Source organism: Hyla sarda, chromosome 2 (genome assembly GCF_029499605.1).
Source record: "Hyla sarda isolate aHylSar1 chromosome 2, aHylSar1.hap1, whole genome shotgun sequence".
NCBI classification, from domain to species: domain Eukaryota; kingdom Metazoa; phylum Chordata; class Amphibia; order Anura; family Hylidae; genus Hyla; species Hyla sarda.
Genome location: NC_079190.1, coordinates 381784197 through 381799028, shown reverse-complemented (window position 1 = coordinate 381799028; position 14832 = coordinate 381784197). Strand labels below are relative to the sequence as shown.

The window sequence follows — 14832 nt, the reverse complement described above, 5'->3', positions numbered from 1 at the left end:
CAGCAATTGACATGGCTGACTATAAATCTGTTTATCTCTGCTCTTATTGTATCAACATAGAAAATACCCCTTTTATTTCTGCCTAGAAATGTACTTTAAGGGTAGTGTGCCGTATAGTGCTGTGTATTTTGTTGCATATTTTCTGCAACAGATTTTTGTTATCCATTGACTTCAATCGGTAGGAAAATATGCAGCAAAAAATACACAGCAAAATACAGCATGTGTGACCCTTTCCTTAAAGGAGTACTCTGGTGCGGAGTACTCCTGCTCCGTCCTGCCCGGGCTGCAAAAAAAAAAAAAATGAAAGTAAACCATCTCTCACCTTCCTGGGTTCCCGCAGAGCGCCACTACAGCTGATCGATCCTCCGGTCCATCTCCTTCATACTTCCGTGTGAACGAAGCGTCACATGGCGCTCAGCCTATCTCCAGCCGCCGCGATGTTCAGCTTCGGGCCACAATAGGCTGAGCGCCATGTGACGCTTCGGTCACACGGAAGTATGAAGGAGATGGACCGGAGGATCGATCAGCTGTAGTGGCGCTCCGCGGGAACCCAGGAAGGTGAGAGATGGTTTACTTTCATTTTTTTTGCAGCCCGGGCAGGACGGAGCAGGAGTACTCTGCACCAGAGAACTCCTTTAAGAGAATCTATCGGCTGTATTTGCTGCTAAGAACTGTAGACACAGGAGAGACCTTTAGAAGCGCAGTAATTGCTGGAAACGGCTATCACAAAATTGCATTATGGAAAAAGCACTGAATTATCCGGCCCCGAGCATCCGCACAAAGTTGCTACCCTGATGGATTTGTTTTAACCTTTGTATGGAATAAAGAGTTTGAAAGGACATGGTAAGTTGCTTCCCTCTGTTTCTTCACAAATTTCTTTATTAAAGGAGTACTGCAGTGTTAGACACTTCTGCCCTATCCGCAGTCGGACCCCCCGCGATCTCCCTTACGGGGACCCGGCATTGCAGTGGCTAATGCGTGTGTCGTCAATCTCACAGAGGTCAACAACATGCCCCCTCCATACAGCTCTATGGGAGAGGAGGGGATGCATGAATGCTGCATCTCTGCCTCTCCCATAGAGATACATGGAGGGGGCATGTTGGCTGCGCCGGCATGCTGTGGCTGACACGCCACCTGCATGGGAGGGCTGCGACAGAGCCGAGGCCCCGTACAGCAGAATGCAGGGGGTCCCAGCGTTTGGACCCCTGGCGTTCAGACACATACCCTGTCCAGCGGATAGAGGATAAGTGTCTAACGCTGAAGATCTCCTTTAACCCCTTAAGGACCCGGGGTTTTTCCGTTTTTGCATTTTCGTTTTTTCCTCCTTACCTTTAAAAAAATCATAACTCTTTCAATTTTGCACCTAAAAATCTATATGATGGCTTATTTTTTGTGCCACCAATTCTCCTTTGTAATTACGTCAGTCATTTTACCCAAAAATCTACGGCGAAATGGAAAAAAAATCATTGTGAGACAAAATTGGAAAAAATACGCATTTTTGTAAATTTGGGGGCTTCCATTTCTACACAGTACATTTTTCAGTAAACATGACACCTTCTCTTTATTCTGTAGGTCCATACGATTAAAATGATACCCTGCTTATGTAGGTTTGATTTTGTCGTACTTCTGGAAAAAATCATAACTACATGCAGGAAAATTTATACGTTTAAAATTGTCATGTTCTGACCCCTATAAATTTTTCCGCATACGGGGCAGTATGAGGTCTCATTTTAGGACTTATTGATTTTTATTCATTATTTCATGATATAAAAAGTGACCAAAAATACTCTATTTTGGACTTTGAAATTTTTTTGCGCATACGCCATTGACCGTGCCGTTTAATTAAAGATATATTTTTATAATTCTGACATTTCCGCGATCAGTGCCGCATGCTATTAGCCACGGGTCGGCCTGGCCCGACCCGCAGTGGCCCCGCGTTATAGAACGGGAGCAGACTCATGACGTACCGGTACGTCATGGGTCCTTAAGGGGTTAAAGGGGTATTCCAAGATTTTTTTTATTACTATTTGACTATGCTACAGGGGCTGTAAAGTTAGTGTAGTTCATAATATATTGTCTGTACCTGTGTTTGACGGTTTTCTCACGATTCTTCTGTGATTTTCACTCCAATATTTATTTTTAACAGCATACAAAATGACTGTTGTCTCAGATTTTTCCCAGGTTGCAATGCGGCCGAGACCTGACTCACTAGTCAGCTGATGACAGGGAGCCTGTCTGCTTCAATGGGTGGAGCGATCGCTTGGTGGGAGAGAGATCAATCAGCAGCTAATGCAACAGCTGTAGGCACCCTGATTGAAAACCACAGGTCTTTTGAATGGATGCAGCTCATTTATGTTTCAATGGGTGGTGTGGCTGATGTGTGGGAGGGAGGAAAATGGAATTGTGGGATTTGTAGTCAAAAAAAGAAAAGTCAAACAGGAAATACTAGTTCACAAAAAGCTAGCCACAGTGTTAAGTTAATCTCACAACATAGCCATTTAGCCACAAGACAAGCACAGATCCTTCCTAAGCATGTCCATTACTGTCTGCCAGGTACGTACTAAAATCACCTTATGGTGGATAACCCCTTTAATGTTGTACTATCAAGACAGAGAGGGTAGGGCTGATTACTTGGACTTGTGTTGTGGGAATATTCCATTTAAGGATATGTTTGCACAACAAAGCTGCGGCATTCCAGTCCCATGTGGCCATAACCTAAGGAATTTTTGGAGAATGCAAATGTTATACTGTATATTAAAATTGGCAGTTATTATCAAATCCCAAACTACAGGGTGGGCCATTTATATGGATACACCTTATTAAAATGTGAATGGTTGGTGATATTAACTTCCTGTTTGTGGCACATAAGTATATGTGAGGGGGGAATCTTTTCAAGATGGGTGGTGACCATGGCGGCCATTTTGAATCCAACTTTTGTTTTTTCAATAGGAAGAGGGTCATGTGACACATCAAACTTATGTTATGTAAGATATAATGTCCAAAAATTTCAGTTAGAAAAAATTATTTTACACTTTGTCATGAGATGTTATGTGTGTCATATACAAGTATAGAGAGCAAGGCTATGTTCACACGCCAGAATTTCGGCAACGATTTCCACATGAAAATTCTGCATGTTTTTATAGTTTTATTAACTCAAGTTGGATTCTGTAGTCCCATTCACAATGGAGAATTTTCAATGCAGACATTCCGCAACTAAAATTCTGCGTTCCACAAAAATATGTCATGTCTTCATGACAGATCAGCTGCGGAAGCCCATTGAAGTGAACGGGGCTCTTTTTTTTTTCTTAGCAAAATGTGGATTTTACACTTACCGTATATACTCGAGTATAAGCCGAGTTTTTCAGCACGATTTTTCGTGCTGAAAACACCCCCCTCGGCTTATACTCGAGTGAACTCCCCCACCCGCAGTGGTCTTCAACCTGCGGACTTCCAGAGGTTTCAAAACTACAACTCCCAGCAAGCCAGGGCAGCCATCGGCTGTCCGGACTTGCTGGGAGTTGTAGTTTTGAAACCTCCGGAGGTCCGCAGGTTGAAGACCACTGCGGCCTTCAACATCATCCAGCCCCCTCTCACCCCCCTTTAGTTCTGAGTACTCACCTCCGCTCGGCGCTGGTCCGGTCCTGCAGGGCTGTCCGGTGAGGAGGTCGTCCGGTGGGATAGTGGTTCCGGGCTGCTATCTTCACCGGGGAGGCCTCTTCTAAGCGCTTCGGGCCCGGCCTCAGAATAGTCACGTTGCCTTGACAACGACGCAGATGCGTCGTTGTCAAGGCAACGGCTCTATTCCGGGCCGGAAGCGCGGAGAAGAGGCGCCCCCGGTGAAGATAGCAGCCCGGAACCACTATCCCACCGGACGACCTCCTCACCGGACAGTCCTGCAGGACCGGACCAGCGCCGAGCGGAGGTGAGTACTCAGAACTAAAGGGGGTGAGAGGGGGCTGGATGATGTTGAAGGCCGCAGTGGTCTTCAACCTGCGGACCTCCGGAGGTTTCAAAACTACAACTCCCAGCAAGCCCGGACAGCCGATGGCTGCCCGGGCTTGCTGGGAGTTGTAGTTTTGAAACCTCTGGAGGTCCGCATGTTGAAGGCCGCAGTGGTCTTCAACCTGCGGACCTCCGGAGGTTTCAAAACTACAACTCCCAGCAAGCCCGGACAGCCGATGGCTGCCCGGGCTTGCTGGGAGTTGTAGTTTTGAAACCTCTGGAGGTCCGCATGTTGAAGGCCGCAGTGGTCTTCAACCTGCGGACCTCCGGAGGTTTCAAAACTACAACTCCCAGCAAGCCCGGACAGCCGATGGCTGCCCGGGCTTGCTGGGAGTTGTAGTTTTGAAACCTCTGGAGGTCCGCAGGTTGAAGACCACTGAGGGCGAATGATGAGAAGAGGATGATGAAGGGGGGGTGTGGGGATGATGAAGGGGGGTGGGGATGATGACAAGGGGATGATGAAGGGGGGGTGTGGGATGATTACAAGGGGATGATGAAGGGGGGATGTGTGGGATGATGATAAGGGGATGATGAAGGGGGGATGTGTGGGATGATAAGGGGATGATGAAGGGGGGATGTGTGGGATGATGACAAGGGGATGATGAAGGGGGGATGTGTGGGATGATAAGGGGATGATGAAGGGGGGATGTGTGGGATGATGACAAGGGGATGATGAAGGGGGGGATGTGTGGGATGATAAGGGGATGATGAAGGGGGGATGTGTGGGATGATGACAAGGGGATGATGATGAGGATGTTAATGACGGGTCTGGATGATGACAGGGGGGGATGAGGTATTTCCCACCCTAGGCTTATACTCGAGTCAATAACTTTTCCTGGGATTTTGGGTTGAAATTAGGGGTCTCGGCTTATACTCGGGTCGGCTTATACTCGAGTATATACGGTAATTTAACTTCAGCAGTGAATTAAAAGCACTTTTTTCCCTGCTCTGAGTATTCATTTGGAATTTATGCAAAAATTCTGCATGAATTCTGCAGAAATTACGTAAAGATGCGGGATTCCGTGGCCACATTATTTGACCGGAATTCTGCATCGTTCCGTGGAATTTTAGATTTCTGAACATACCCTTACTGGCTTTACTAAACTACACTGCTCAAAAAAATAAAGAAAAACAGAAAGGAGAGGCGCTCCATGGTGCAGGATAGCTACAAAGTACGGGCAAAGGGGGGAGGAGATAAGCAGCTTACCGGAGCAGGTTGTGTACCCGCATACAGTGACCCCCGACCTACGATGGCCCCGACATACGATAATTTCAAGATACATATAAATCAACTCAAGAATGCCTGATAAAGAAGATTTGTGTTTGTTAAACAACTAGACTACATTTTATTAGTAAGCAATGCAGAACTCCAGGTTATTCTATAGGATGTACTGATTTTTGCCTGTACCACTGTACATCTTATAGTTTAGTTAATACAGCAATCCTGTCATAAATATAGTAACATTTTACTGAGAAAACTGTTGCATCCTGCCAGTTCATATTTGGGAAATTGAGGCATTGAAACGTTACAGACTAAGGGCATACAGGAACGCCCTTGAGTCCTAGTGCTAACCTCTACCTCCTGGTCCCGTTACGGGGGTTTGAAGCGTGCTCATGAGATGAGCACGCTTCATGCACGCTGGGTCCCGGTTGCTATCAGCAACCAGGACCCACTGTTAATGCCAGGCATTAACCCTTAAGACACAGCAATCAAAGTTGATCGTGGCATCTAAACGCGGGGTTAATGGTGCCAGCTAGCTCAGAGAAGTTGATCGGGATCATCGTAGTGAAATCATGATGTCCCAATCAGCTTAGTGGACGGCAGGAGGGCCCTTACCTGCCTCCTCGCCAACTGATTGGTACTCTGAAGCTCCAGCCAGCTAAGGCAGGCTGGAGCAGCAGAGAACGGTTAACACTGATCAATGCTGAGGCAATGCTCAGCATTGAACAGTGTAGGCAATAACTGATTGCATGGTATGTGGTAAATAGCATAAATGTCCGCATGCGTAAATGTCTGTAAATTTCGCATTTTTGGTCACTTCATATACCATTAAAAAATTCAGCTATCAAAAAGTCCCATCAAAATAAAAACGGTACCGATAAAAACGAAAGATCACGGCGCAAAAAATTGGCTCTCATATAGCCATGTATGCAGAAAAATAAAATAGTTATAGGGGTCAGAAGAGGACAATTTTAAAAATAAATAAATAAAAAAGAAACAAATTGGGTTTGGCACTGCCGCCTATACAGTCCCAGAGGAAATGTAAACTGAAGTCTTTACCTGGAACCGCAACTAGGGCTTTTTCACAGTGCTCAATTCCCAAGAGAAAGAAGATTTGAGGAGGCACTTTTATTTGAGCCAATATTTATTCCGGTTTGGCTAACGGGCCGTTTCACGCTCACATCCTATGGATGATAGGTCAGGAGTAAGCGCATGAGAGCGTGAAATGGCCCGTTTGCCTATGTTGTATATGTGACCAGACAGGAATAAATATTGGCTGAACTCCGAGTGTCTCCTCGATTCTTCTTTAAGGATTAAAATAAAATAAAACCCACATAAATTAGGTATCTTTGTTACCGTATGAACCTACAGAATAAAGATAAGGTGTCACTTTTACCGAAAAGTGCACTGCGTAGAAATGGAAATTTTTGTTTTTGTTTTGCCGTAGATTTTGTTATGAAATTATTGGTGATGCAAAAAACGAGCCTTATATGGGTCTGTAGGTGCAAAACTGAAAGCATTATGATTTTTAGAAGGGGAGGAGTAAAAAACTTAAATTTGCCCAGTCTTTAAAGGGGTATTCCAGGCAAAAACTTTTTTTTTATATATCAACTGGCTCCGGAAAGTTAAACAGATTTGTAAATTACTTCTATTAAAAAATCTTAATCCTTCCAATAGTTATTAGCTTCTGAAGTTGAGTTGCTGTTTTCTGTCTAACTGCTTTCTGATGACTCACGTCCCGGGAGCTGTCCAGCTCCTATGAGGATATTTTCCCATCATGCAAGGGATATTCTCCCATCATGCACAGCTCCCGGGACGGGACATCATCATTGAGCAGTTAGACAGAAAACTTCAGAAGCTAATAACTATTGGAAGGATTAAGATTTTTTAATAGAAGTAATTTACAAATCTGTTTAACTTTCCGGAGCCAGTTGATATATAAAAAAAATTTTTTTTTGCCTGGAATACCCCTGTAAGGCCAACATGGGCTTGGTCCTTAAAGGGGTACTCAGCCCCTAGACATCTTATCCCTAACCCAAAGGATAGGGTATAATATGTCTAATTGTGGGGGTCCCGCCTCTGGGACCCCCCCAATCTCCCTGCAGCACCCGGCGTTTGTTTAGAATGCCGGTTGCAGTGTCAGAGGCTCCTGACCTCACGTCCACGAGAGGGTGTGGCCGTGACGTCACGAGCCCCCAGCACCACATCGCTAGTCATCCGGTACGATGCGAAGTTCGCTCCCTGCACCGGATGACTGGGATGCCACAGCAGAGATCGCGGGGGGTCCCAGCGGTGGGACCCCCGCGATCAGACATCTTATCCTCTATCCAAAGGACTACCGATGCGGCGCTGGAGGCTCGTGACGATAAGATTTCTTGGGGCAGAGCACCCTTTTAAGGGGTTAAGGTATGTGCCCCAGGTGCTGGGTGCTACACTGCCTTAGCAGAGTCTACTCAAGACAATTCAAGAAAGTATTAAGACCTGCTTGAGGTATCAGAATGATCATGTGTATAAGAATCTGCTTTAAAGGATGGTTTATCACTGTAAGGCTGGGTTCACACTAAGATTTGTAACTACGGTTCCCGTAAACGGCTGGGAGGAGGGGGCGGGGCTTAATCGACCACGTTTTTGCCTGCGGTCGGGAAACCGCATACGGCCGAAAAACCAGCCGACCGGAGGCTGCGGTTCACTCCGGTCGGCTCATAGACATGCATTAAATACGGTTCCCCTATACGGCTGAGTGCGGGCGCTGTGATTAAGCCCCGCCCCCCTCCTCCCAGCCGTATACGGGAACCGTAGTTACAAATCGTAGTGTGAACCCAGCCTTAGCTTGGAATATTTCTTGGTGTCACAAAATTCTGTTTGCTTGATACTTTTTCTGTTTTGTTCTTTTAGGGCAGGGTAACCATGTGTCATACTTTGCTGCGAATTTGCTGCTGTGTATTTTCCTACCCATTGAAGTCAATGGGTAGCAAGATGAGCTGCAGAAAATATGCAGCAAAGTACGGCACGTGTGACCCTACCCTTATGATGTAAAATTAAATGAGGAGCAATTTAGAGTTTGTTGTACAATCTTTGTTTTGCCATCTTGGTTGTATAGAAATATATTTTTACCTTTCTTCATTCCCTTCATGCGGACAGGTGAAAGAACGAGGCGGAGAAGATGCCAAGTGGCCTTTAGTTATATACCACAAAATGAAGATGAACTCGAACTCAAAGTTGGAGAGATCATTGAAGTTCTTGGAGAAGTAAGTATCTACTTTAAAGGATCTAATATTAGAGGATAAATATCTGATCACGTGGATTTGTTGACTTGGGCCTTCCGCGATTTCAAGAAACAAGGACCCCAGTCTCCTGTTAGAATTGAGCGGTGGGCCATGCATTCAGCTGCTCCATTCATTCTTTATTTTTCTATGATCATGGAGGGCCACAGGTGTCATCCCACAGTCGAATGCCCCCCACCCCCCGTGATTACATAGTTACCCCATATCCACAGCAAAGGGAATAATTTTCCTAGATGGGAAAACCTCTTTAACAACATATTGTATAAATGTAAATATATAACATTTTTGAAACAATAAATTTAGAAATATAAAAATGTGTTTTACTGATTTACTTCTGGCTCAGTGATGCATTCTTAGAAACCCTCAGCAGGACAAGGTCAGGAGGGGAGGAGCTTTTGAAAAAAATAAGCACAAGAAGAAGCACGAAGCACATTCTAAATTTTTGTAACTTTTTATCATGCAGTGATTAACCTTTACACTCTATTGACAATAACCACTTGTTCACCGCAGTGGGTTACCACAGTATTATATAGACACTTCAGTTTAACAACTCTGATCAGCTAAGACTTAGCTGCTAAGTTATTAATTTTAGTGTCAACAATAGCACTTTAATTCTTTGGGGAGCCAGTAGTGTTTAGGGCTAAGACAATTGTATTATTATAATCATTTTTATTATTATTTATGTTTATAGTTCCAGGGAGCTGTACATATGATAAGGTTTAAAATACATAATACAAATGTGGTAAGGAAGTTTTGGAAAAATAGCACTTGTAACACAATCCACTCAGACATCAATGTGAAATAAGATTCTTCTTTATTACAGCCAAACAACAACGCGTTTCGAGGCAACAGTGCTCATGATCATTGATCATGATCATTTATATTGAACAGTATGTGATATGGCGTATATCCAATGTCATGCCTAAGGGGAATGCATAGATGGTCATATGATTTGTGCAATATGAGACATGGCACCAACATGACAATAAATCTGATTATGAAATAAAAATAAAATTATTAATATTCGGGTGCATACTACCTTGTGTTGAACACCTAATTTTCAGATGTATCTTGTATTATGATGTATATAGCAGCAAAGTTTGTTGCTGTGTATAGACGCTAATGGGTTTGAGACTATTCAACTCAGTGTCTCATGTGGTAAAGTTAATACAAAGGATATCATATGAATTAACGCTTAGCGGACCATACCCATACACTCATTAAGACCTGCAGGGTACATCGTGTTTAACTTGTAGAGCCAGTAAGATTCTCTGTGTTGTAAGTGTTCAGCAGAGATATATTCTATAGCTGTAAGTTTGAATGCAGAGAAATCGTTGTTGTGTGATTTCCTGGCATGTTCGTGTTTATTCATACTTGCTCTTAGTTGTTGTTTTGTTCGTCCGACATATTGCAAATTACATTCGCACTCCAAAAGGTAGATCACAAATGAAGTAGAGCAATCACTTGCTACAGAAATATGTAATTGAATTGAATTGAATTCTTATTTTAAAGTTACTCCCTCCTTAACCCCTTAACGACCACGGACGTAAATGTACGTCCTGGTTTGGCGGGACTTCGCACACCAGGACGTACATTTACGTCCTGTGTATGACCACGAGCATAGGAGTGGTGCTCGCGTCATACACTGCAGGTTCCGGCTGCTAGCAGCAGCGGGGGACCCGCCGATAATGGCCGACATCCGTGATCGTGCGGATGTCTGCCATTAACCCCTCAGATGCCGTGATCAATACAGATCACGGCATCTGCGGCAGTGCGGTACTATATATGGATGATCGGATCGCCCGCAGCGCTGCCGCGGCGATCCGATCATCCAGCATGGCGGCCGGAGGTCCCCTCACCGGGCTCCGGCCGTTTCCCGGGGTCTTCTGCTCTGGTCTGAGATCGAGCAGAGCAGAAGATCACCGATAATACTGAGCAGTGCTGTGTCCTATGCATAGCACTGCACAGTATTAGCAATCAAACATGTAAAAAACATGTGAAAAATCCCCTCCCCCAATAAAAATGTAAAATGTCCTTTTTTCCCATTTTACCCCCATTAAGTGTAAAAAAAATGAATACACATATTTGGTAACGCCGCATGCGTAAATGTCCATACTATTAAAATATAATGCTATTGATCCCGTACGGTAAACGGCGTGAATGTAAAAATAAAAAAGTGCAAAGTTGCTACTTTTTTGTCACATTTTATTCAATAAAAAAATAATTAAAAAATGAATAAAAGTTTTATCAACACAAATGTGGTATCAATAAAAAGTACTGATCATGGCGCAAAAAATGAGCCCTTATACGGAAAAATGCAAAAGTTATAGGTCGTCAAAATAGAAGGATTTTAAACATACTAATTTGGTTAAAACGTTTGCGATTTTTTTCAAGCGCAACAATAATAGAAAAGTATATAATCATGGGTATCATTTTAATCGTATTAACCTACAGAATAAAGAACACATGTCATTTTTACCATAAATTATACGGCGTGAAAACAAACCCTTCCAAAATTTGCTAAATTGCGGTTTTCTTTTTAATTTGCCCACACAAATGGAATTTTTTTGGTTGCGCCATACATTTTATGGTAAAATGAGTGATGTCATTACGCAGAACAACTGGTCACGCAAAAAACAAGCCCTCATAATAGTCTGTGGGTTAAAATATAAAAGAGTTATGATTTTTTGAAGACGAGGAGGAAAAAACGAAAATGTTAAATAAAATTGGCATGGTCTTTAGTGTCAAAATGGGCTTGGTCCTTAAGTGGTTAATAGAACTTCTAAAAGATGAAGAGTGGCAACCCGGGTATCTATGGGCATCTTTAGATGTCTCATCACTATATTTGAACATCCCCCATGAACAAGGCCTAGAAGCCATAAAAAAAAAGTCCTAGAAGATGATTGTTCCATACCAAATGCACAAAAACAATTAATCATCAACTGTATTAGATTCATCCTGTATCATAATTATTTTACATTTGAGAAAAAGATCTACCGGCAGACCCGTGGGACCGCCATGGGCACACGCTTCGCACCAGCATTTGCCAATTTATATTTGGGCGCGTTTGAACAGAAATACATCTATAACGATCATCAATGGACAGGAAACCTCAAATTATATAAAAGGTACATAGATGATTTGCTATTTATTTGGAATGGAACAAGAGAAGGCTTTCCAAAATTTACAGAACATCTCAACCATAACCATTATAACATTGTACTTACTGGCAAATGTGATGACCGTATGGAATACCTTGATCTAGAGTTATCTAATGAAAATGAGAAAATCATAAAAACTTTTTTTTAAAGTGGTCTGTAACAGCCTTCTATCCTACAACAGTTGCCACTATAGGAAGTGGAAAGTAAATCTTCCATATGGTCAGTTTTATCAGATATGAAGATATTGTACAAAAACCAAGGACTACAAGACTCAAAGTGGCACCATATCCAACAGACTCATTGAAAAAGGGTACCCCAAAAGTATTGTAAAAGCTGGTTACCAGCGAGCCCTGACGAAAAGCCAGGCCAAAAACAATGTCTGAGAAACCAAACAAAAATTATAAAGAAAAATCCCCACTAGACCATAAACACAACTTTATAACCACGTATTCCACCAAACACAATACAGTTAGACGGATACTGGAAAAGAACTGTGACATCATCTTACAAGATTCAGTTTTATGTAAACACATCCCAAAAAAAACACAACTAACGTTCAGGAGAGCAGCAACTTTGAAAAGCAAATTAGCTGGCTCAAAAATGAGCAACCTATCACAAGGATCATTGAAAAGATGCCCAGAACCTACAAATGCAACAGTCCCTCTTGTAAATGTTGCTTGAACATCAGACATGGTACAAAAACCTTCAAGACACCACAGGGGAAATTTTTAAAATAAAAAACAAGATTGATTGCTCTACTTCATTTGTGATCTACCTTTTTGGAGTGTGAATGTAATTTGCAATTTGTCGGACGAACGAAACAACAACTAAGAGCAAGATTGAATAAACACCAGTCAAACATCCAAAAATGCTTTATCCACAGTGTATTCCGACATACCAGGGAATCACACAACGATTCCTCTGCGTTCAAACTTACAGCATAGAATAAATCTCTGCAAAAACACACAACAGACTCGAACAGTTACAACACAGAGAATCTTACTGGATCTACAAATTAAACACGATCGATGTACCCTGCAGGTCTTAATGAGTGTATGGATATAGTCCGCTAAAAGTGAATTCATATGATATCCTTTGTATTAACTTTACCACATGAGACCACATGAGAGTTGAATAATCTCAAACCCATTACCTTCTATACACAGTAAACACGACTACAAGGGCGTGGTCTAAGATGACAGGCAGGAAGTGCTCAAAACCAAAATCCGGATGTGCATTTATACTAAGGGAGAGCAAGTCCTACACTTGTGGTTCGTTGCTTTGGGCAATCCCCAGCAAAAAATGCATACAATGGAGGATGCCTGCAACCGACCGCAAGTACCACAATGGAATCCTTGCCCGATGATGGGTGTGGATGTAAATCATATAAAGTACAGTAGTACAAAAACACAACAACTACAAATTAGCATTTAGCTAACTCTCAAAACTGATATAAAATTGAGACATTAGCCAATATATCCTTATATGAAGGACATACCGTATTTTTCGCCGTATAAGACGCACTTTTTCTTCCCCTAAACTGGGGGGGAAGAGTTGGTGCGTCTTATACGGCGAATACCTGCGGCCATCAATGGCCGGGACACGGTGATATTGCGGTGTCCCGAACAGCTTACAGGACACCGGGAGGGACCTTACCTGCCTCCTCGGTGTCTTCTCCGAGCCAGGATCCCCTGCGCTCTCCTTCGACGTCATCACGTCGTTGCGCACGCCGTAATCCAATAGGAGTGGCGTGCGTAGCGGCGTGATGACGGCGACGTGATGACGGCGACGGAGAGCGTGGATCCCGGGGAAGAAGTCCGGAGCGTCGGGGACACCACGGGGACGCGGCGACAGCGATGGATCGACATGCAGGGCACCGGTGACGAGCGGTGACGGGTCCGGAGCGGCGGGGACACGTGAGTACTACCTCCTATCCAGTGGTCTTCAACCTGCGGACCTCCAAATGTTGCAAAACTACAACTCCCAGCATGCCCAGACAGCCAACGCCTGTCCGTGCATGCTGGGAGTTGTAGTTTCGCAACATCTGGAGGTCCGCAGGTTGAAGACCACTGTTGGGTTCAGAATCTTTATTTTATTTAGATTTTGCACCTATAAATTGTGTGCTTCTTATACGCCGGTGCGTCCTATAGGGCGAAAAATATGGTACCTGAGCCGGCACACCAACGACAAGGTTTCTCAAATGGCACGGGACCTAACCTTAAACCTGCCTGTGCATAATAAGCAAAAAACAGGGGCCAGTGCGCAATTACAAAAGCTTTTGGTCCGTATATACACAGCAACAAACTTTGCTTTCATATACATCATAATACAAGATACATCTGAAAATGAGGTGTTCATCACAGGGTAGTATGCACCTGAATATTAATAATTTTATTTATATATTTTATATCGAGCTATATTATTATTTATTGGCATGTTTGTGCCATGTCTCATATTGCACAAAGCATATGATCATCTATGCATACCCCTTAGGCATGACATTGGATATACGCCATATCACATACTGTTCAATATATATAATCATGTACCCAATCCTCATATACACATTGATTTACCATTTACTGTATCTATGGATACAAACTTCATATTTTCTTTACATGTTTATTCATCTATGATCCCGGGGTAACCAGAATCAATATAGAAGCTATGAACCACAAAACAGTTGAAATGAGACAAACGGCTGGTGATATCCAGCTGTCCACCAGCAAGGATAACCCCATATATCCTGCAATTAGAAGCCACCATTGAAGTCCCTACATTAAATGGGAGCTGCCCCCCCTGGATGAGCCACAGCACACCAATACTGTGTACGATCCCTGTATTCCCTCCAACAGTCATCATTAGTATTTCTCACAGTCAGTGCGGACGCACCCGGGCTGAGTCCCGATCTCCACACTTTATCTACATATTCATTTTGCTTTTTATTATACAATGGTTTTATCTTTTATTATTATTGTAAGCCCTATACCCTGGTTTTATGAATGTATATACACTATAAGTAACACCCAGCAAATATCGGGATCACGATCCCACGCCCAGGGGGCGGCACTATTTTACCCTTTGGCGCCAAAAGCCATTTATAAATAGTGATGTTTTTATGCTGTATGCATGCAAGCCTATTTACCTGACAAAGAGGCACTGT

At 43.2% G+C, this 14832-nt stretch overlaps 1 protein-coding gene across 3 annotated transcripts in view; it reads left to right on the top strand.

Moving 5' to 3' along the window:
• The window catches only part of SH3KBP1 (SH3 domain containing kinase binding protein 1), a 465279-nt gene that overhangs the window by 217615 nt on the left and 232832 nt on the right, over window positions 1-14832 (top strand). For 2 of the 3 annotated variants that reach the window (XM_056558515.1, XM_056558516.1), the window contains exon 4: window positions 8366-8472. In XM_056558515.1, coding sequence (XP_056414490.1) covers window positions 8366-8472 — 107 coding nt within the window. Of the gene's footprint in view, window positions 1-8361; window positions 8473-14832 lie in introns of all 3 variants that reach the window. The other variant, XM_056558518.1, reaches the window with a different exon arrangement.